General features: G+C 61.2%; 1 protein-coding gene across 6 annotated transcripts in view; it reads right to left on the bottom strand.

The window, feature by feature from the left end:
- KCNT1 (potassium sodium-activated channel subfamily T member 1) overlaps positions 1 to 22,530 on the bottom strand; it is a 92,085-nt gene that overhangs the window by 17,697 nt on the left and 51,858 nt on the right. For 5 of the 6 annotated variants that reach the window (XM_033238595.1, XM_033238593.1, XM_033238591.1 and 2 more), the window contains 14 exons: positions 21,084 to 21,143; positions 19,938 to 20,012; positions 19,787 to 19,870; positions 18,568 to 18,662; positions 17,208 to 17,388; positions 11,967 to 12,131; positions 11,527 to 11,663; positions 9,064 to 9,127; positions 8,800 to 8,908; positions 7,061 to 7,169; positions 6,670 to 6,819; positions 6,027 to 6,265; positions 4,310 to 4,544; positions 407 to 512 (listed from right to left, as the gene is read on the bottom strand). In XM_033238595.1, coding sequence (XP_033094486.1) covers positions 407 to 512; positions 4,310 to 4,544; positions 6,027 to 6,265; positions 6,670 to 6,819; positions 7,061 to 7,169; positions 8,800 to 8,908; positions 9,064 to 9,127; positions 11,527 to 11,663; positions 11,967 to 12,131; positions 17,208 to 17,388; positions 18,568 to 18,662; positions 19,787 to 19,870; positions 19,938 to 20,012; positions 21,084 to 21,143 — 1,809 coding nt within the window. The remainder of the gene's footprint in view (positions 1 to 406; positions 513 to 4,309; positions 4,545 to 6,026; positions 6,266 to 6,669; positions 6,820 to 7,060; positions 7,170 to 8,799; positions 8,909 to 9,063; positions 9,128 to 11,526; positions 11,664 to 11,966; positions 12,132 to 17,207; positions 17,389 to 18,567; positions 18,663 to 19,786; positions 19,871 to 19,937; positions 20,013 to 21,083; positions 21,144 to 22,530) is intronic. The other variant, XM_033238590.1, reaches the window with a different exon arrangement.

The following is a 22,530-nucleotide window of genomic DNA, read 5'->3' on the forward strand; positions in this document are numbered from 1 at the left end:
GTCGGGGCCCTCGGCGCAATCTGAACCTGGACAGTGGATCAGACATTCATGCCGGGCCAGGGTCCCTGCCCTAACGAGCTGTGGTTACAAGATGGTTCTTCATCTTTGGGAAGGCATGTGGATGTATTAGGGGAAAGGGGTGTGGTGGTTCCAACCTGTTCTCAAAATGGTTCAGAAAACACGGGCCTCTAACATAGAAACTGGGAGAGGGAGAGCCCAAACGGGACGGGAAGGGAACGTCTGCTGAATCTGGGTGAAGGGTCTGCGGCTTTCCTATTCTTGCAGCTTTGCTAGAAGTTTGCAATGATAGCGAAATGTAAAGTGACCAAAGAGAAACCAGGGCAGGTGTGCATGGTCCGGTGCCGGCGTCTGGGGGCGCAGAGTGCGGCCGAGCCACCAGCCTTACCTTGTCCAGCCGCAGGCAGCAGAATGGGGCCTTCACAGGCAGGAGGTGGCACAGGGTTGGGGAGCTGCCAATGTAGGGCGAGTTGGGAGGGTAGCCCTTCACGTACCTGGGGCAGGAGACAGGAGCCCTCAGCACAGCTGCACAGAGCAGAGGTGGCTGGGTCTGCGCTGGGTCTGCGCTGGGCCCACCCCCCACCCCCTGCCCAGGCTGGGGGACTCGAGGGCACCTACTCCACCCACAGCCATGTTGCTTGGGGTCACGCACAGCTGGCCCAAGGTGGCCTGCTCTTCCCTCAACCACCTGTGCATCAGCAAACGCTCCTCCAGCTGAGCCTGTGATCACCGTGTCATGAGGCCTGCCCAACCTTGGCACCCAGGACCCAGTGTGTCCTGCAGGGCAGTGTCCAGGGCACCCACACAGGTGCCAAACCTTAAGGATTCATGCCTGCCTGACGGGTCAGCAGCGGCTGCAAGGCCAGGGCTGGGGAGGCATGGACTTGGCCCTACCGGGGCCTTGGGGGACTGGAGGAGACTGCGGGGTGGGCAGGGCCCTCACTGCTGCTGCCCTCACCCAGGTGTGGGAGGGGGTGGCGGTGGGGCTCGCCCCTCACCTAGTCAGCTCAGGAACCCGCATGGTCAGCCCTCAGCTACTCTGGGGCCCTCAGCTACTCTGGGGTGGGACCAGGCAGGCTGTACCCTGGGCCCACCCTTCCCTGAGGGTCTGAGGTGAGACTCCACCCAACACACACGCACAGTGGAGATGTTCACACATGTGCACACATAGAGATGGACACATCCAGACACATGCACACAACACATGGCCACATACAGGCACATGGAAATGGACACACCAGGACATACACACAACACATGCGCACAGAAATGAACGCATGCTGACATATGCACACGTGCACCATGTGCACGGACACAACATACACACCACATGCACAACATGCACCACACACAGACACAAGGACACACACCACACACACGGACACACAACATATACAACACACACCACACACAGACACAAGGACACACACCACACACACGGACACACAACATATACAACACACACCACACACAGACACAACATGCACCACACACAGACACAAGGACACACACCACACACGGACACACAACATAACACACAACATACACAACACATACCACAGACACAACATGCACCACACACACAGACACAACACACAACACACACCACACACACATACCACAGACACAACATGCACCACACAGACACAGACACAACACACAATACACACACAACACAAACATACACACCACACACATACACACCACACACAGACAACATGCACCACACACGGACACAGACACACCACACACACAACATACATAGACACAACATACACAACACACACACCAAACACACCACACACACCACACACACAAATATGCAACTCATACCACACACACAACAGACACAACACACACCACACATGGACACACTCCACACACCACACACACAACACACACACACCACACACAACACCCCATACACCACACATACACACACCACACACACGGACACACAACATATACAACACACACCACACACAGACACAACATGCACCACACACAGACACAAGGACATGCACCACACACAGACACAAGGACACACACCACACACACGGACACACAACATACACAACACACACCACACACAGACACAACATGCACCACACACGGACACATAGACACAACACACAACATACACAACACATACCACAGACAACATGCACCACACACACACAGACACAACACACAACACATACACAACACAAACATACACACAAACCACAGACACAACATGCACCACACAGACACAACATACACACCACACACAGACAACATGCACCACACACGGACAGACACACCACACCACACACACAACATACACAGACACAACATACACAACACACACACCAAACACACCACACACACACACACCACACACACAAATATGCAACTCATACCACACACACAACAGACACAACACACACCACACATGGACACACTCCACACACCACACACACAACACACACACCACACAACACCCCATACACCACACATACACACACCACACACACGGACACACAACATACACAACACACACCACACACAGACACAACATGCACCACACACGGACACATAGACACAACACACAACATACACCACAGACACAACATGCACCACACACAGACACAACACACAACACACACCACACAACACACACACATACCACAGACACAACATGCACCACACAGACACAACATACACACCACACACACAACATACACACCACACACAGACAACATGCGCCACACACAGACAACATGCACCACACACGGACAGACACACCACACACCACACACACAACATACACACCACACACACAACATACACACCACACACAGACAACATGCACCACACACGGACACAGACACACCACACACACAACATACACAGACACAACATACACAACACACATACCAAACACACCACACACACAAATATGCAACTCATACCACACACACAACAGACACAACACACACCACACATGGACACACTCCACACACCACACACACACACCACACACAACATCCCATACACCACACACACCACACACACGGACACATACTACACACACCCAGACACACCACACACCCACAACACACATGACAACACACATTGACACACCACACACATCACACATACGGACACACCACACACACAACACACACCACACATACATGGACACACACAGAACACCCCCCCTCACACATCCACCTCCATGCCTCACGTGGTCTTTCTCCCCCCACCACAGTTTAGACGAGGCTTTGCAGCCACAGGCAAAACCCACAGGGCTCTGCCCACCTGCCACGCCTCCCTGACGTCCCTGGCACCCCAGGCTGGAGGGGCAGACATTCTGGCCTTGCTCTTATCCACATCCTTTTCCAGCCAGGCTGTTGTCCCCAGGTAGCCACCACTCCGTCCTCAGCAGCACCCAACACACACACGCAATGGGTCAGGCCTGTTTCCCAGCAGCTGGGAAATTATGGGCTGTCATTACCGTGTGTTGACCCAACCCCAGAGGCAAAGGCCAGGGCAGAGTGAGGCAGCCCTGCTGAGGACGGGCCCTTGGGCCCTGCAGTTGGGGCGCTTGTCTGTCCTGGCTGAGGCCAAGAGGCAGAAGCTGCTGAGAACAGAGTGGGGCCTCCTGTCTTAGAATTCGAAGCAGGAGGACTTGGCTCCAAACCTAGGCAGGACAACAGCTCAGGATGGGCTGTGGCTTCCAGACTGGGATGCTGCCTTGCCCAGGGGTTGCACAGGGACCCTGCTCAGAGGAGACCCACCCTTGGTCAGGCAGGCTGTGCCTCTCTGTGCTCTGTGGTGCTAAGGGGGAGACCTAGGGCACTGGGTGGATGAGGATGGCCTGGGGTCACCGCCCGGCTCCATCCTGATTCAGAGAGTGACCGGACCACTGCGGGGCTGGTGAGGTGGGTGGGAACGGGGCCCTCTCTGAGGATGGTGCTACCCGGTGCCTGACACACAGCCCCTGCCCCAGTGACCTGCCTCACCCCAGTTAGCTCTGCACCCCCAGCCCCAACTGGGAAGGGTGCAGCCCAGCACACCCCCATCTCAATGACACTCTAAGTGCTCCCTGGAGACAAGAGTGCTGTGGCTCTGATGTCTGTGTCACGTCCCCTGAAGGTTCTATTTGTCAAACAAGGACTTCCAGGGAGCTGTCCAGAAGCTACAGTTCAGAGCATGGGGGACCACCGAGGAGGCTCCGACGCTCCCCTCCCCCGCACGCACGGTGGCTCCTCCCCGCACTGGGAGCCATCTCCAAGGCAGCACTCACTCTACCACGGAGAGCCCCTCGTCGTCTGATGGCGTCACCTCGTCCTCTGACTGGTCACTCAGCAGGTCGCAGGGCAACAGGGCCGAGCTGTCGGCCAGCTCCAGGACGGGCGCAATGCTGGGCCGCCGGCTGCCCGAGCCGTTCTCCGTGGGCAGTGCCAGCTTGCTGCCCCCGCCCCCCCCACCGCTTTGTGTGGGCCGGTGCTCCGTGCCCTGCAGGTCCATGGCCACTGTCCCTGGAAGAGAGCCCTGTGCTTGGCCGCAGCCCAACTCCCAACCTCCAGGGACAGCGAGTTCCCGGAGCTCAGGCAAACACAGGCATCTCTGGAGACCCTGTCACGGCCTGGCTCCTGTGCTCCAGCTGGTGAGCTTCAATCTCTATGCCTCAGTTTCCCCCTCCATACAACGGGGACAGCAGCCTCTGGGGTGATGATGTTGAGCGAAGACCCAGAGGACCTCAGTGCCCCATTGGTACCACCCAGGCCAGCTGCTGTGGCCTCAGTACCAGCTGCCTGAGGAGGGGATTGGCTGATCTTAGGGTTGGGGTCCCAGCCTTGGGGACCCAGGCAGCTGGTCAGGCTGCCTGGCAGACAGGGCCAGGTGGGGAGCAGCCGGGTCACTCAGTGCCTGCAGGAGCAGACTCTGTCACTCCTGCACCACCCCCAGGCTGCCAGGTGGGGGTTGTGGACCTCCAGGTATGGCCCAGGGCCTCTGTGGGTGCAGTGAGGGTTGCCTGAGTCACCCTGGTTTCCTGGAAGCCACCAGGGGGCAGAGTGCCCACTGTGCAGGTGAAGGTGGAGGTGTGGCTAGGCAGCAGCAGCCTGCCTCCCCAGTGCCCTGTGGCCAGGCCCGGCCCCCCCCGAGTGAGCTGCCGTAGACGGGGGCTGGCAACCTGCGGGGTCTGGCAGGCGGCAGGCTCTGCATCAGCACGTCTCCAAACCCCAGGGCCCTCTGGGTCTTGGAGACTGTGCCCCACTGTACTGACCCACCTGGTGCCCCAGCAGCCACCGTGTAACAACCCTCCAGGGTGGGTGTGCAGGGTCAGCCTCTGCCAGGGCCACTGTACGGAGGCAGCAATGCCCTGGCCCGGCCATGGGTCTGTGGCCTGAGTGGCTTCCTGGCCTGGCCCTGCTCCCTAACTTCCCCCAGGAAAGCCTGGCTGGGAGGGTGGCAATAGCATTGTAGGTGCTGCCCTCAGGGCCATGGGCCTGCACCTGCTCAGAGGTAGCCTGACCCTGTCTGGCACGCGGCACCTCGGGGAGATCCCTGAAGGCGCGATAAGAGGCCAAAGCCCTCGGCCGCTGCCGCCACCTCATCCCACCAACTCCCGGCCCCACTGGACGTCAGGGTCCCCGACTGTTTGAGGGACACGTGAAGCAGACCCTCTGAGCCGATGGGACCACCAGGAGCCTCCAGTTGAGCTGCCAACCAGTCCTGTGGGCAGCTCCACTTGGACACAGTGAGTAATGCCCACAAAGGTGGCCACAGGAAGGTGGGGACACCCCTGTTTGACAGATTCAAAAACAGGCCCAGAGAGACGCCACTTATCCGAGGTTGGAGGCACAGGCCAAGAGGAGCTGGGTCTGGAGGCCACACTGGCCTTGTCTCCTGCCCTGCCCGGCTGGTCTCCCGCCCCGCCTGGTCACCTGCCCCTGTCCCGCCTGGTCTCTCACCAGAGGAGCGGCCCCAGGGAGTCCCGCGTGCCTGCCCCGGCTCACCCATGGAGGCGATGATGCTGTGCACAGGCAGGCGGGCTGGACCTTCGTGCAGCCCCTGCCCCGAGAAGGCTCTCTTCTTCCGCTTCTCCTCCTGCTTGAAGATGAAGGCCGAGTTCTCCTCCTTGGTGATGTTGATGTAGAAGCAGGTGTCCGAGGCGGCCAGGATGTGCCGGGGCCCCGGGTTCAGCAGGATGCTCTTGTTGTCCTCTCGCTTCAGCCCAATGAGGCACACGCCGTACCTGGGCGGGGGCACCAGCACTTCAGGCCCCGCCGCTCGCCCGCCCCATCCCGCCCCCTGCCTGCCCTTTCCGCGAATCACCAGAGTCCCCACTGGAGCTCCGTGTCTTCCTCCTGGGGACCATCTGGGGTCAGGGACCTTGGCTGAGCCCTCCTGTCCCAGAGGTGTCGGGGACCAGAGAGCTGGGGTCAGCCCATGAGCCTCAGGGAGGAGCCGCGTGGCAGGTTTTTATGTGGACCCGGAGCCCAGTCCTGCGGCTGCCCTTGCCAGGCAGGATGACCTGATGCCCTGCCCCCAAGCCCTCTGCAGCCCCGCCCCAGGGCCACTCCTGTGCCTGACCAGGTGGGTGTGGAGGGCACGGAGCAGCCCCGGAGTGCCAGCCCTATGGCCGTGGCCCGGCCTTACTTCTTGTGGGCGTGGAAGGCCGCGTAGGTGAAGCTCTTGCCCTCGTACTCGCGGAAGAACTTGCTGTCGCCCATACGGATGTGGTACACCTCGTTGCCCGAGCAGCGTCCGTACATGCGCTGCCACTGCTCCGGGGACTCCTGTCCCTCCCTGTGGGCCAGAGCGGGGCCAGGGGAGCGTCACCCTTGGCCGTGGCTACCCCTCCTGCCCGGCCGGGTCTGCAGGTGGCCCCTCCGCTTCCCCTGGCATGGACCCCCTCCCTGTGCAGTACTTTTGCCCGCCACGCGCCCCTCCTCCGGGAAGCCCGTCCCCGCCCCCACGCAGGCCCTGCCTTGTCTCCCTGCGCCGGCCGGGCCACGGAGGTCGGTCCCGCGGGGCACGGGGCACTCACTGGCCGCGGGACGTGTGCACCAGCAGGGTGATGAGGGTGGAGGTGGCCGGGCAGATGCAGTTCAGCGCCAGCATGGCATACTTGCACTCCTCCTCACACACCACGTGGTCTGCGGGCAGTGGGGTAGGCCGGTCCACCTGCTGCCCTGCCGGCTCTCTCCTTCCCCACAGCATCTGCTCACTTCCTGAAGGTGCTGTGCAGACGCACCCTTGCCTGGTGCCCCCCCGGATCCCCCATGTGTCTGCTGTCCAGCTCCACCATCACCAGCCCCAGAGTCTCTGGACCCCAACCCCCTCCTTGGTCTGAGCCTTGGTGGACCTTCCATCATTCCTATGCTTCTCTCCCAGCTCAGTGAGGAGCTCCAGGGCTGGGCGGTCCCTGGCCCCTGTACTCTGGGCACTCCATGTGGGCCCTGACCCCGTCCCCCGTGCACCTGGCATGGGGCCTGACCCCTGTCCCCCGGGCACCCAGCATGGTCCCTGCCCATAGAGGTGCTCATCAGATGGTGCTCCTGCCCCCACCTGACCTCTGACCCTGCCTTCACTTGACCCCAGGGCCCCAGTGTAAGACTGTTCATCTGAAGAGGTCGGAACCTCTAGGTCCCTTCTCGGATGTGGTGAGGATGGGGGTCCGCTGTCCCCTCCAGCACCTCCTGGTGTGCTTGTGTGTGGAGCTCCAGGGCCGGCCCCTCCCGCTCCCCCAGATAGCTCACCCATGCGCGCACACGCGCCCTGCCCCAGACACACCGTCACCCGCGCACACTTGCGCCCTGCCCCAGATGCGCCGGCACCCATGCATGCATGCACACCTACCCCAGATGCACTGTCACCCGCATGCGCACACGCACACCTACCCCAGATGCACTGTCACCCGGGCGTGCACACGCACACCTACCCCAGATGCGCTGTCACCCGCGCGCGCACACGCACACCTACCCCAGATGCCCTGTCACCCGCGCACGCACACCTACCCCAGATGCACTGTCACCCGCGTGCGCACACCTACCCCAGATGCACTGTCACCCGCATGCGCACACGCACACCTACCCCAGATGCGCTGTCACCCGCGCGCGCACACGCACACCTACCCCAGATGCGCTGTCACCCGCGCGCGCACACACACACCTACCCCAGATGCACTGTCACCCGCGTACGCACACCTACCCCAGATGCACTGTCACCCGCACGCGCACACGCACACCTACCCCAGATGCACTGTCACCCGCGCGCGCACACGCACACCTACCCCAGATGCACTGTCACCCGCGCGCGCACACGCACACCTACCCCAGATGCACTGTCACCCGCGCGTGCACACGCACACCTACCCCAGATGCACTGTCACCCGCGTACGCACACCTACCCCAGATGCACTGTCACCCGCGCGTGCACACGCACACCTACCCCAGATGCACTGTCACCCGCGCGCGCACACGCACACCTACCCCAGATGCACTGTCACCCGCGCGTGCACACGCACACCTACCCCAGCTGCACTGTCACCCGCGTGCGCACACGCACACCTACCCCAGATGCACTCTCACCCGCGTGCGCACACGCACACCTACCCCAGATGCACTGTCACCTGTGCGCGCACACGCACACCTACCCCAGATGCACTGTCACCCGCGTGCGCACACGCACAACTGTCCCAGACGCACTGTCACCCGCGTGCGCACACACACAACTGTCCCAGACGCACCGTCACCCACGTGCGCACCCACCCTGCCCCAGACGCACCGGCAAACTTGACATGAAACTTGTTTTCAGGTTTGAGGATCTGGACGTAGAGGGGGCAGTTGGGGGCGAAGTCCTTCACGGCCCAGGCACGCAGGATGGTCTGGTGGTCCTGGCGGAGTGAGTGGTTGGTCAGTGCAGACGGGCTGGCCTCTGTGGGTTGCTGGGTGGCACCAGCAGCCTGGGGCAGGTCTCTTCCCTCGGGGACCCCCGCTCCCCAGCCCCACGGTGCCCTTCCCGCCTGGGCAGGGCCTCAGCCTCACTCACCGCGGCCGTGCGGTCCACCTCGTTCCTGCTGCTGAGAATGAAGCAGGCCTCCCCATTGTCCATCCTGCAATGCACCAGGGCCTGAGTGCGGATGGAGCAGGGGAGGTGGGCAGTGCAGCTGGGGGGTCGTGAAGGTGAGGTGAGGAGGACCTCCCCTGGGAAGAGGTTGGGAGGACCGTTGGATGGAAGGCGGGGAGGATGGAAGGTGGGGAGGATGGAAGGTAGGAGGAGGCCCCTGCTCTCTGCTGGTCAGACATCACAGTGCCCCCTCAGTGGGCATCCCTGTACTGCCCCCCCCACCAACCCACATCACAGCGCCCCTGACAGGCATCCTTGTATGCCCTCCACCAGCAGGCATCCCTGTGCCCCCCCAGGTATCCCAGTGCCCCCCCACAGGCATCCTGGGCCTCTCCAGACTCCCTGGCCCCTCCCTGGCAGGCTCTGAGCCAGGTCAGGACTCCTGGACACTCTAGGGAGACTTCAAGCTCCAACACTCAAGAAGGCGGCACAGGAGCCATGCCTGTCCCCTGAGCGTGTGCAGGCTGACAGCGGGTGGGGGCAAGGGGGTCAGACGCTGCGGATGGTGTGTCCTGGAGACACCAGCTGACAGCTTCTTCTGGCCACGACCCTGAGTGGGAGCCCACGGTGCTTCCTAGGGCCCTGTTCTCTGAAGCAACCTCCTGGCTTGTCCCTGAGGCTGGCCAGGTAGGAGGGGCATCAGGAGGTCGCGCGAGGGGCTCCGCTGGTGGGGGCTGCCTGGATTTGTCCATACTCCCAAGTGGCAGGGGCTAGGGGTCCGGGGTTGGCAGGAGCAGGCCCGGTGGAGACCCCACCTCAGTGTGTGCCAGTGACCTGGGCACCAGGGGAGCTAACCTGACCTGGGCTTCTGGGGTACCCATCTGGCATGTTGCCATTTGACATTCACCCAGGGCTGGGCTGGGGTGCAGGAGGGAGGGGGGAACTTGGGGGCAGAGACCCTGTCCGCTCCCTGGCCTGGCTAGTCTATGGTCTGGGAACCTGGGTGGTCACTTCCAGCGCCTCCTGGGTCTCCCGAAAGCCCAGCTGCGGAAACTGCAGAAACTGATGAGATGCTGTCTGAGAAACTGTCGCCCCTGCCCCAGGGCAGGGAACCCCACTACATCACTGGCACCACTGCCTGCTCCGCAGGGGCCCCAGGCCCTGTACCCACAGCCCTGGGCTCATCCCTGCCTGGCTGGGCATGGCCTACGCCCCTGCCCTCTCCCCACTCCCTGGGCCCAAGCAGGTGCATTGCCTGTGTGTGCTGGGGACGGGACAACAAAGGAGGTGGCGTTCCATAGACCATGGGCCCCAGCTTGGGGCTCTGGACATGGCGGGGGACGGGGAGCGATGGGGAGAGACCCTGGGCGTACCAGCCACACTATGCCACTAAGGACACATTCAGGCTCCTGGAATGCAAACGTCACCAGGAGGGGTTTCCGGGAGTGTCCCAGAAAGTGCACCAACACACTGTGGAAAGTTCCAGGTAACAGTACCCTCTTGTTACCCTGTCACTCTGTCAATTTGTCTTTAAAAGGAAGCTCCACCTGCAGCCCCCATTCTCCTGCCTTGACTCACAGCAGCCGACTCTCCCGCCCCTGGTCTATTTTGAGCCTCCCTAGACCTTGACAAAGAAGATTTCCCTAGACTTGGAGCAGGGAAAGGTGGAGCTTGCAAAAGCTGCCCCTCACCCTGCAAAAGGGAGACGGAGACTCAGCTGGGGTGGGCTTGCCCGGGATGCTCCAGAGTGGGTATGGTACAGGGACAAGGGCCTGGCTGCAGGGTCCTGCTCATCTGGGCTTGGGACCTAAGCTGGAAAAGCTGCAACAGGCTCCAGAAGGTCCACCCCAGACAGTCCACCCTGGATGGTCCATCCTGGATAGTCTACTCTGAACAGTCCACCCCAGATGATCCACCCCGGACAATCCAACCTGGATGGTCCAACCTAAATGGTCCATCCCAGCAGGTCTACCCTGAATGGTCCACCCCAGACGATCCACCCCAGACAGTCTACACTGGAGGGTTCACCCTAGATGATCCATCCCAGATGTCCATCCTGGATGGTTCACTCCAAATGGTCCACCCTAAGGATAGTCTACAATGCTCTAATGGCTCTTATTGGCCATGAGAGCGATGGTCAATGCCTCAGTCTTGAGCAGCTGAGCTGTCTCAGGAAGATGCTGAGATGGTCCACTTTGGACAGTCCACCCTGAATGGTCCACTCTGGATGGTTCACCTCAGACGGTCCACCTCCAGCTGGACCAACTCATATTGGGCCAAGAGCTCCTGGCACCCACTCTCGGGATCCCCTGCTCCGATCAGCTCGCTGGGCAGGCCAACTCAGGACCTTGGCCATGAGAGTGGTGGCCAATGCCCTAGCCCTGAGCAGCCGACCTGTCTCAGGAAGGTGCCCCCATGCTGCCCCCTCTGCCCACCAGCACTCACTTGGCTCGCATGAGGTCCTGGTCTTTGAGCGCAGAGCCCTGGAGGTAGATGACCCGCTGGGACCACAGAGGGATCTGCAGGACTCTGCGTACCTGGACATCCATCTCCGTGGGGCACAGGATGACCACGTAATAGTCCTGCCGGCCAGGCAGAGGGTCAGACCCTCTGAGCCAGCCCCTGCCCAACCCGGGTGGCCCTGCCTTCAGGACTGTGTTTGTGCCCACCACCTCTGAGCCCTGGAGCTCACTGTGATCTTGCACCTGGCGGGAGGGAAAAGAGGCCCCCGCAGGGGCCCCCGACCTGAGTGTGGACTGCCATCCTCACTGAAGGGGTAAACTGAGGCTGAGGACTCAGGGACTTGCCAAGCAGTCCTGGGGAGAGGATGGCATCTCTGGGGGCCAAGAGGGAGGCGTCTGCTGGGCTGCGGTCAGGGGCCTCACCTGGAGCCGGGGGTGGGCGTAGAACTCGTTCAGGAAGTCCATGAGGAGGTCGATCTTGAGGGAGCTGACGCACAGGACCACGTGCTTCTCCGTCTGCGCGCGGTGGCGGCTGTAGTTGCCCCCCGACTTCTGCCGCTCCATCCAGAGGTAGACGAGCTCCTCGAACTGCAGTTGAGAACCAGGTGAGCACCAGTGAGCAGGCCCGGGGAGTGAGGGCTCCCGGCGAAGCACCTGGGGCCTGACACACGACTGTCTGCTGGGGGCCTGGGAAGGGCCGGCCAGGGGGTGACGCCTGCATTAGGGGGGCCTTTCCCACATGGAAGCTGTAGATGCTGATAGCCCCAGATGACACAGAGCAGGACGTAGGCCCAGCTGGCAGGATGTGTGGGGACCAAGGGAGGAGGGGTGGCTGGAGACTGTGGAGTAAACTGAGGGTGGGGAGGCTTAGCCCCTGGAATTGGGCATCACTCTCTTAATGGTAAGGGCAGCCATATCAGGCTTCAGACCCTGGCCTTCCAGGCACTTACAGGCCTCATAGTCAGGAGCCCATGTCCAGGGGGCGGGGGGTTTGTGGCTGCGGGTCTGAGGATGCCACCTGTCCCGGCTCATGCTCCCCAGATGCAAGGTCTCAGTGTTGAGACTCAAAGAGACAGATCCAAAACAGAGTTCACTGGGGCCTCTCAGCACTGGCCCCACTTGCCTGTAGGCAAAAGTCTTTGGCTTTTCTTTTTTTTTTTTTTTGAGATGGAGTCTTGCTCTGTCACCCAGGCTGGAGTGCAGTGGTGCGATCACAGCTCACTGCAGCCTTGACCTCCTGGACTCAAGCCATCCTCCTGCCACAGCCTCCTGAGTAACTGGGATTACAGGTGTGTTGCCACCATGCCCAGCTAGTTTCATTTTTTGTGGAGATGGGGTCTCACTACATTGTCCAGGCTGGTCTCGAACTCCTGGGCTCAAGCGATCCTCCTGCCTTGGCGTCCTGAAGTGCTGGGATTACAGGCTGAGTCACGGTGCCCGGCTTCATTGAACACAAATGAACAATGGCAGGAGCTCCCATGGACTGTGGGCCTGCACAGGGGATGTGCTATCATCTGGTCTCAACAAGACCATCTCGTTGCACTTATCCAGCGCCTGCTTTGTTCTGGTGACGAGGCTTCACTGCCTTGCCACACAAAACAGGTTCCACAGCTGGGAGGTGCTCAAGACTCCAGGGTGACTGGAACAGAGGCTTCCCTGTGGATGGTGCTGGTGGGGACTCTACTGTCAGACACCCCAGGGCTTGCGGCCCCCCTCTGAGCCTCAGCTTCCTCACCTGCAAGATGGCAGCATGGCACCTGCCTCCCGGGCTGCCGTGAGGATGAAGGAGCTAAGGACGGCAGCTCCATAGTGACCCTAAAAATCCTGTCTGCCCAGAATCTCGCCATGTGATCTGATTTGGAAATAGGTCTCGGCAGATGTAATGATTTAAGATAAGGTCACCCTGGGTTAGAGTGGGCCCTAAATCCAGTGACAGGTACAAAGAGGCCAAGTGCAGATGGGGCAGAGGCTGGGGTTTCTCCAGCCACAGAGCCCAGGGATTGCGGCACTACCAGAAGCTGGAGAGGCGCGTGGGACAATCTCCCTCAAAGTGGCCTGACGGGGCCAGTCCTGCCAACCCCTCAACTTCCGATTCTGGCCTCCAGGGCTGGCAGAGGATACATGTCTGCTGTTTAGGTCACCTGTCGGCCTTGCTGATCAAACAGCCTGGACGGATGCTTCCAGGAGACCCCAGCCAGCGTTGCTATGTTGCAGAAGGTACATTTGTAAGCGAGTGCCTTGGGGCCATCACTCTGCTTCAAGGGCTTTTACTGGTGAATTCAGCTCAGTGGAGACCAAGAGCAAGGGCACCGCAGCCCGCTCTTACCATCGCCAGGAGGCAGGGAGCGGCTTAGACGGTGGGGCCAGTGGCATCACTGTCCCAATCACCTACAGCCCTGCCAGGGACAGCACAGGCCCACCCTGGGTCAGGTTTGAGCACCAGGCCTACCAGGGCTGATGGGACGGAGGGTGCGCCAGCCCCCAGGCCCTGCCCCCGCCTTCCTGCCTGCCTTGCTCAGGGCTTGTCCCACTCAGGGCCTGCTCTGCCTGCCCCACACGGGAGAAAGGAGACAAGGCAGGCAGGCGGCAGCTGACCTGAGGGATCCCACTGCGGACACGGAGCCCGAGCTACAGGGACGCCTCTGCGTGCAGGCTGCTGGGGTGTCGGTCACCTGTCACCATGGCCACACCCACTGATGAAATCAGCTCGTGTGACGACAGCACACTTGTTCCGTGAATTTCCCTGAAGAGCAGTGCAGGTGTGATGCCTGCAGGACTCTGTGCACCTGGAGTCACCCTGTCTTGTTTTTTTTCTCTGAGATGGCGTTGAGATGGCATCTCGCTCTGTCACCCAGGCTGGAGTGCAGTGGTGTGATCTTGGCTCACTGTATGTAACCTCTGCCTCCTGGGCTTAAGTGATCCTCCCACCTCAGCCTCCCGAGGAGCTGGGACTATAGGTGTGTGCCATCACACCTGGCTAATTTTTCCTATTTTTTGGTAGAGATGGGGTTTTGCCCTGTTTCCCAGGCTGGTCTTGAACTCCTGATCTCAAGCGATCTACCCACCTCGGCCTTCCAAAGTCCTGGGATTACAGGCAGGAGCCATTGTGCCTAGCCCTTTCCTTTTTCTTTTTTTTTTGAAACAGGGTCCCACTCTCTGTTGCACAGGCTAGTGTGCGGTGTCACTGCAGCCTCAACCTCAGGGCTCAGGCGATTCTCCTGCCTCAGCCTCCCAAGTAACTGGGACTACAGGTGCACGCCACCACAGTCAGCTAATTTTCATATTTTTTGGTGGAGATGGGAGTCTCCCTATGTTGCCCAGGCTGGTCTCAAATTCGTGGGCTCAAGCCATCCTCCCACCTTTGCCTTTCAAAGTATTAGGGTTACAGGCGTTAGCCCTGCTCCTGGTCTTCTCTTACTTCTTAATGGAGATAAGGGGAGGTGGGGGCCCCCCTAATGCTTCAGGAGCAGAATGGGAAGGCGGCCCCAGCCTGGAGGCTGTGGACGCAGCAGAGGGACACAGAACAGGCCTGCTGCACATCCCGATTTGGCCCTTACCCGTGGGTGCCATGGTCTCGTGAGAAGCACAGGAGACAGCACTTTGCTCCTGCTTTATTTGAAAGCGACCCTGGGGTTGGCTGAGGCTGGGGCTCCTCTTCACTCGGGGGTGTTTGGGGTGGGGAGAGGAGCTGGATGGAGCATGAAGGTGGAGCTGCATGTGGCTGGGCCGTGGGCCCATGGGGGAAAGGGGAATGCATTGGCCCTGCTGACCCATCCTCTGACCTCAGCTGGCCCAGGGGCCTCTCGGACATGTCTCTGGAAGGGCTTGTGGGGAATTCAGAGACTAGATTGGCCAAGGCCTCTGCAGAGCATCTGGGTGCAGCAGCCTCAGCAGGTGCAGTGGCCGGGGAGGACCAGGGACAGAGGCTGGGGGCCCGTAGCAGGGTGAAGGGTGGCCCTGAAACCAGGTCCCCCTGCACCTCAGGACGGGACCCCATTTGCAAAAGGGTCTTTGCAGAAGTAATTAAGGTGAAGAATTTGAGGTGAGATTTATGGATTGGGGCAGGTGGGCCGAGGAGGGAGGCAGTGTCACCGCACGGAGTGCCCCCCACACTGTGCTCCTGGCCTCGCTCCCACCCTTGCCTGGTTCTGAAATGTGCAGAGAAAGGAGCAGAGTGCAGGATGCAGGGGAGCAGGCATCAGAAGGGAGAACCCAGCTCCACCCGCACCCCACACGGTGGTTCCGGGTGGGAGAAACCCTCCAGGTGAGAGGCGAGCTTTACACTTTTAGAAGAAAATAGCCAGGATTATGATCGAGGGAAGGAATGATCTTTTTAGTCGAGACAGGAAAACAGAAATCATAAGGGAAAGATTGGTGAATCAAAGCCAGGCTGCCTGTAATCCCAGCTATTTCTGAGGCTGAGGCGGAAGATTGCTTGAGCTCAGGAGTTTGAGGCCAGCCTGGGCAACACAATGAGAGGGAGACCCCATCTCTAATTAAAAAAATAAAAAAGTCAAGACCATCTGTGAATGGAAGATTCTGTAAGCAAAGGGACAGGAGCGGCGATGGAGCAGGAAGTAACGGGAAAGCCACACACAGCTGGCTTCTTCTAGAACACAGAGAGACTCGCTCATCAGCGAAAACTGGGGGGCAGACCAAAGAGGAGCGGGCAGCTTACAGGAACGGGACTCGCGGCACTGGGTGGTGGAGTGGTGGACAACCAGGTGGAAAGATGCACATGCCCCCATCTGAAGTTAGGGGAAAGGAAGCCAGCAGATGTGGAGAACATGGCCCACACTGAGGGCCATACAGCTGGTGTCACAGTTTTGACTGGGATATAGTGAGGGGAAGAGCCAGGCCTGGCCTGGGCCCACACCTGTGCCATGCCCACTGCTGTTTAGGGGGAGGGAGCTGGGGCTGAGTCCGGGGTCAGCAGAGTCTCCCTGGCATCCCGCAGCCAGCTGGGGGTCTGACTCCTACAAGGCCCTGGCCACCTCCTCGGGCTCTTTCTCCCACCCAGGCTCCTAGAAAATGTTCCACTACCCACAGGGGACCCCTCCCTCTCCCATCTCCCCGATAGCAGGGTCCTTCCAGGGTGGGCTGGGGTGCCTAGAGGAGGTAGCAGAGGCAGTCCAGGCCCGAGCACTCACACCCTGGGCAGCTGCCCTCTCCAGGCCCCACCTTTCCCAGTGAGGTCCTGCCCCCTCCTCTGCTCAGTGGGCCTCAGCAGTGGTGACAGGGAAGCTGCTGGGGTGGCCCAGGGGGCGTGCTCCTTGTGGGCCTGGTAGCTGCTGCTGCACCTGCCTGTGGATGGGAAGTGGGCTGGCTGTCCACCCTGAGCCCTCTCTGCACTCTGCCTGGGGCCTGGGAGGGGCAGGTCAGCCTGGCGCCGGAGACCCACCATCTCCCCAGAAGGAAAAGGCCAGCTCTTGGGACTCCATCATTACCCACCACGCTGAGCACCAGCAGACCTGCCACAGACCCTCAGTGGGGGCGTGCGACGGAGCAGGCACCGCCCGGCTGGCCTCGCTGTCCCCTCCTGGGAGTGGCCCCTGCACTGTGCCATAGCCCCAGCAGCCCCCTCCCTCTGCCGGCGCCTGCCTGTCCCTTTGCTGGTGCCACCCAGTGCTGGTGCCACCCAGTGCTGGTGCCCAGAGGACCCACCTGCAGTGGGAGCACCACGAGAGCCACGCAGATCATGATGACCACCAGCAGCTGTGACGGCCAGATCTTGGGCGTGACGTCGCCGTAACCCACGGTGGAGAAGGTGACGATGCAGAAGTAGAAGGAGGTCAGGAGGGACAGGTTCTCACCCGCCCGCTCCAGGTGCTGGATGCCGCAGGTCCTGCAACCCCTGGCAGTTAGAGGCGGCCTGGGGCCCAGGAGCTGGGGGGCCATGACCCCAGAGATCCTGCCTGCCCACGGGACCCTCACTGCCCAGGAGACTGAGCTGTGGATCACCTGGTCACCAGGTGAGCCCCGCCCTCCTGACAGCTGGGTGGCATCAGGCCCTCAGCCCTGCCCATCTGTCCCCAGGCTCTGCCAGAGCCACCTCCTACCGGACGCTGGCTGACAATGCAGCTGACCCCTCGGCCACAGCATGGCGGCCTCTGTTCACAGCGAATTCCCCGGAGCCTCCCTGCCTGCCCGGTGGCTCTCTCCTAGGCCCCTGGAAAATTCTCTGGGAGCAGGGGATGCAGGGCTGTGTCTTCAGTGTGGCCTTGAGTGACACGGGGGGTGGGTCTGGCTCTCCACCCCCATCTCAGAGCCTTGCCCCTTTACCCATCACACTCAGACCTCTGCCAGGCACAGCCAGACAAGCCACCCAGGCCCGAGGCTGGGAAGTCTAATGGGCAGGGCTGGGGTCACCGCCAGGTCCCAGATGCCATCCCCATGGATGCCCCAATCTGCCCACTGAGCTCTGTGTCTGTCATGAGGGACAGTGGGGGAATGGAGGCGGGAAACACAGGGCACTCTCCCTGCCCCCAGGGAGAGTCAGTGCTTGCCTGACATCCCTGCCTGGGGACGGGAAGTGGCAACCAGGCCTCACTGGGAACCAAGGCAGAGCAGCAACATGGAGCCCTCAGCAGAAACACAGGCAGGTGGGTACAGTGGCCACACTTGGGTGGGCTGGAGGCCCTCGCAGCTCTGGGTGTCCCCACCTTTACCCCGGCTGCCTCCAGACCCTGCTTTCAGCTGGGCCTCAGCCAAGAGACCACCACCTGGCCTAGGGGCCAGTCCCTTTCTCTACATCCACGGCATAGACCAGGAAGCCAGGCCTGGGTATCTGTGGCCTTGGAGGAGCCGGGCTGCAGGGCTGCTTGTGTACTGGGGACGTGGGCTTGGAGCTGCCTCCTGACCTCAGTCCCAGCTGGGTGGTCCAACACCCGCAGCCCAGGCACCGTGGCCTTTTCTGCCCCCTGACTGCTTGGACACAGGCATCTGCATCCCCCCGCCCGGCCCTGCTTGCCTCTCAGGCCCTCCCCAACGTTCTGGGGTGCTTGCACTGACAGCCGGCACTCACCCTGTGAAAACGAGGCACAGCAGGGTGCAGAAGAGGATGAGGACCTGGTTGAACATGGCCGACTGCGTCCGCAGGATGGCACGGTGGAAGTCGTTCTGTGGAAGGAGCGGCGGCCATCAGTGGGCAGGGACTGTGAACCCCACCAGGAGCCAATGAATAGGAACTAGAAGGACAATGGAAAGCAGACGGCCCGGCCACACCTGTGTCTCCGCTGAGGCTCACGGGGGAGCCTGCACCTGGCCACACCTGTGTCTCCACTGAGGCCCACAGAGCAGCCTGCACCCGGCCCACACCTGTGTCTCGGCTGAGGCCCATGGAGCAGCCTGTACCCGGCCCACACCTGCGTCTCCGCTGAGGCCCATGGAGCAGCCTGCACCTGGCCACACCTGTGTCTCCGCTGAGGCCCACAGAGCAGCCTGCACCCGGCCCACACCTGTGTCTCGTCTGAGGCCCATGGAGCAGCCTGTACCCGGCCCACACCTGCGTCTCTGCTGAGGCCCATGGAGCAGCCTGCACCTGGCCACACCTGTGTCTCCGCTGAGGCCTACGGGGCAACCTGCACCTGGCCACACCTGTGTCTCCGCTGAGGCCCACGGGGCAGCCTGCACCTGGGCACCCCTTCTGCTGTCCTCTCTCAGGACGGGTCTCCATCTTGCCTACGTCCCCGGGGATAAGTTTAAGTCTCAGGTCAGAGGACTGGTTAGCGTGAAAGGCTTGGACCCAGCATGGTAACGCCGCTTTACCACCGGGGCAGGAATGGGGGCTATCAATCGAGGGGTCTGGCTTGGAGAGGGTGGGTGCCTAGGGAACCGGCTGCTGCCATTCACACGACAGGGACCTTGCTGAGACACTCAGAGCAGAGCCTGCCTGTGGCCCCGTGGCCCCAGTTTGCGTGTGGCCTGGTGTTTGTGGCCCTGGTCTTTGTGGCCTGGGTTTGTCACACTCTTCACTTTGTCCCTCCTCCTCCCGCCAGCCATTTAATTTCCAGGGTAAGGAAAAGCTCTGGGATTGAGTTTCTTCCTGGAAAGAGGGCATTCGGGGCTTGGCTTGGATGTTTTCCAGGAGCAGAAACAGAGTTTCTGCTGCCCTGGCCTCCTGGTCCTCTACAGGTCACGCCAGGGCCGGGGCGTGGCAGGCTACATCGCACAGTGTCTTCCAGGGCCAGTGAGGCTGAGGGTGGCCCCCCCAGGTCCCAGCTGCACCCCCCGCCCCGGCTTACAATCATGTTTTCCAGCGCATGCTTGGCCAGCCAGCAGTTCAGAAAGACGGGGATGAACAGGTTCCGCAGCGGCGGCCAGAAGATCTGTGAAGGGGACAGGTCAGGGCTGGGGCTCCAGGGGCCACACTCCTGGCGGCCGGGGCTCACCCACCGTGATGATGAAGGGCAGAGTGTTGATCATCTCCAGGATGAAGGACACGCGGAAGATTTGCTCCCAGATGTTGCCCTGGGGGCCAAACGGGGGGTGTCAGGGGGGGTGACGGAGGGTGGGGGTGGGACCCGGCAGGGGAGGGGCAGGATGACAAGAGGGCGAGGAGCCCACCCTGGAGGTCAGAGGATGAGGCTGGGAAGTATGGGGAAATAGGAGAGGGTGGGGAAGGTGGGGGGGTGGGGGAGGTGGGGAAGGGGGGGAGGTGGGACAGGGTCGGGGAGGTGGGGAAGGTGGGGGAGGTGGGGAAGATGGGAGAGGTGGGGAAGGGGGGGAGGTGGGACAGGGTCGGGGAGGTGGGGGAAGGTGGGGGAGGTGGGGGAAGGTGGGAGAGGTGGGGAAGGGGGGGAGGTGGACAGGGTCGGGGAGGTGGGGGAAGGTGGGGGAGGTGGGGAAGGTGGGGGAGGTGGGACAGGGTCGGGGAGGTGGGGAAGGTGGGGGAGGTGGGGAAGATGGGAGAGGTGGGGGAGGGGGGGAGGTGGGACAGGGTCGGGGAGGTGGGGGAAGGTGGGGGAGGTGGGGGAAGGTGGGAGAGGTGGGGAAGGGGGGGAGGTGGGACAGGGTCGGGGAGGTGGGGGAAGGTGGGGGAGGTGGGGAAGGTGGGGGAGGTGGGACAGGGTCGGGGAGGTGGGGAAGGTGGGGGAGGTGGGGAAGGTGGGGGAGGTGGGGAAGGGGGGGAGGTGGGGGAGGTGGGGGAGGTGGGACAGGGTCGGGGAGGTGGGGGAAGGTGGGGGAGGTGGGGAAGGTGGGGGAGGTGGGACGGGTCGGGGAGGTGGGGGAGGTGGGGAAGGGGGGGAGGTGGGACAGGGTCGGGGAGGTGGGGGAAGGTGGGGGAGGTGGGGGAGGTGGGGAAGGTGGGGGAGGTGGGACAGGGTCGGGGAGGTGGGGAAGGTGGGGGAGGGGGGAAGGTGGGGGAGGTGGGACAGGGTCGGGGAGGTGGGGGAAGGTGGGGGAGGTGGGGGAGGTGGGGAAGGTGGGGGAGGTGGGGAAGGTGGGGGAGGTGGGACAGGGTCGGGGAGGTGGGGGACGGTGGGGAGGTGGGGAAGGGTGGGGACCCCCTGTGAGGTGCCACTCCGGACAGGCACTCACTTTGTAGCTGAGGTAGATGAGAAGCATTGTCTCCAGGAAGCTTATTATGGCCACGATGACCTGGGAGACAGGAAAGGGAAGGAGCTCTGGAGCAGGCCAGGGCTGCGGTGCAGGCCTGATCCCACAGGCCTCGGTGGGCAGGTACCACACAAAGCCAGGCGTGTGTCTGGGGGGCTGCCTTGACTCTCACTCCCATGTCAGGACAGTCTTAGCTGCCAAGGCCTTTGGCTGACCCCCACCAGGGCCAAGGGCAGATGGAGTCTTGAAACCCTGGTCCTCCTGGGCCGCCCACTCTAGGCCCAGGGTGGGATGGAAGGTGCAGTGGGTGAGGCAGAAGACTCAGGAAGACACCAGAAAATGGCTATTCCCACTGCCATGGTGGGGAGGGAATGGGGATGGAGGCTCAGTGGACCTGGTTTTCTCAGTGGAACCCCCTGTCAGCACAGGCATCTACTGACCCTTCTGGAACATGATAGGGGTGGGCACGAGAGACCCTCTCTGGTCTCAGATGGAGACATGGGACCTAGTCATGAACTAGGTCACCCACCCAGAAACCAGCCACGCACCTGGCCTGTGCACTCTCCACCCCAGGAAAACAGCAAGGACACAGATGGGTCAGTGGAGGGAGAGATTCAGACAGTGAAGCAGACAGAGGGGGTCATGAAGCCCTCAGGGATCCCTGGGAAAATTGTGTGGAGAGCAGTAGAGCTTGGGTTGGTCCTCGGCACTCACTGAACCTGGGACCCCTGCTTACTGAGCATGGGTTTGTGTTCAGCGTTCATTGAGCCTGGGTTCCCTACTTACTGAGCCTGGGTTTGTCCTCAGCATTCACTAAAGTCTGGTTTCCCTGCTTACTGAGCCTGGGTCTATCCTCAATGCTTACTGAGCCTGGGTATCCTGTTTACTGATCCTGGGTTTGTCCTCAGCATTTACTGAGCCTGGGTCAGTAATTGCTTGGTTTGTCCTCAATGCTCACTGAGCCAGAGTCACCTGTTTACTGAACCTGGCTTTGTCCTCAGCATTCACTGAGCCTGGGTCCCATGCTTACTGAATCTGGGACTGTCCTCGGTGCTCACTGAGCCTGGGTTTGTCCTCAGCATTTACTGAGCCTGGGTCAGTAAATGCTGGGTTTGTCCTCCGTGCTCACTGACTCTGAGTCACCTGTTTACTGAGCCTTGGTTTGTCCTCAGCATTCACTGAGCCTGGTTTCCCTGCTTACTGAGCCTGGGTCAGTAATTGCTTGGTTTGTTCTCAATGCTCACTGAGCCAGAGTCACCTGTTTACTGAACCTGGCTTTGTCCTCAGCATTCACTGAGCCTGGGTCCCATGCTTACTGAGCCTGGGATTGTCCTCGGTGCTCACTGAGCCTGGGTTTATCCTCAGCATTTACTGAGCCTGGATTTGTCCTCAGCATTTACTGAGCCTGGATCAGTAAATGCTGGGTTTG

The sequence above is a fragment of the Trachypithecus francoisi genome, unplaced genomic scaffold (assembly GCF_009764315.1).
Source record: "Trachypithecus francoisi isolate TF-2019V2 unplaced genomic scaffold, Tfra_2.0 Lachesis_group16, whole genome shotgun sequence".
NCBI lineage: Eukaryota > Metazoa > Chordata > Mammalia > Primates > Cercopithecidae > Trachypithecus > Trachypithecus francoisi.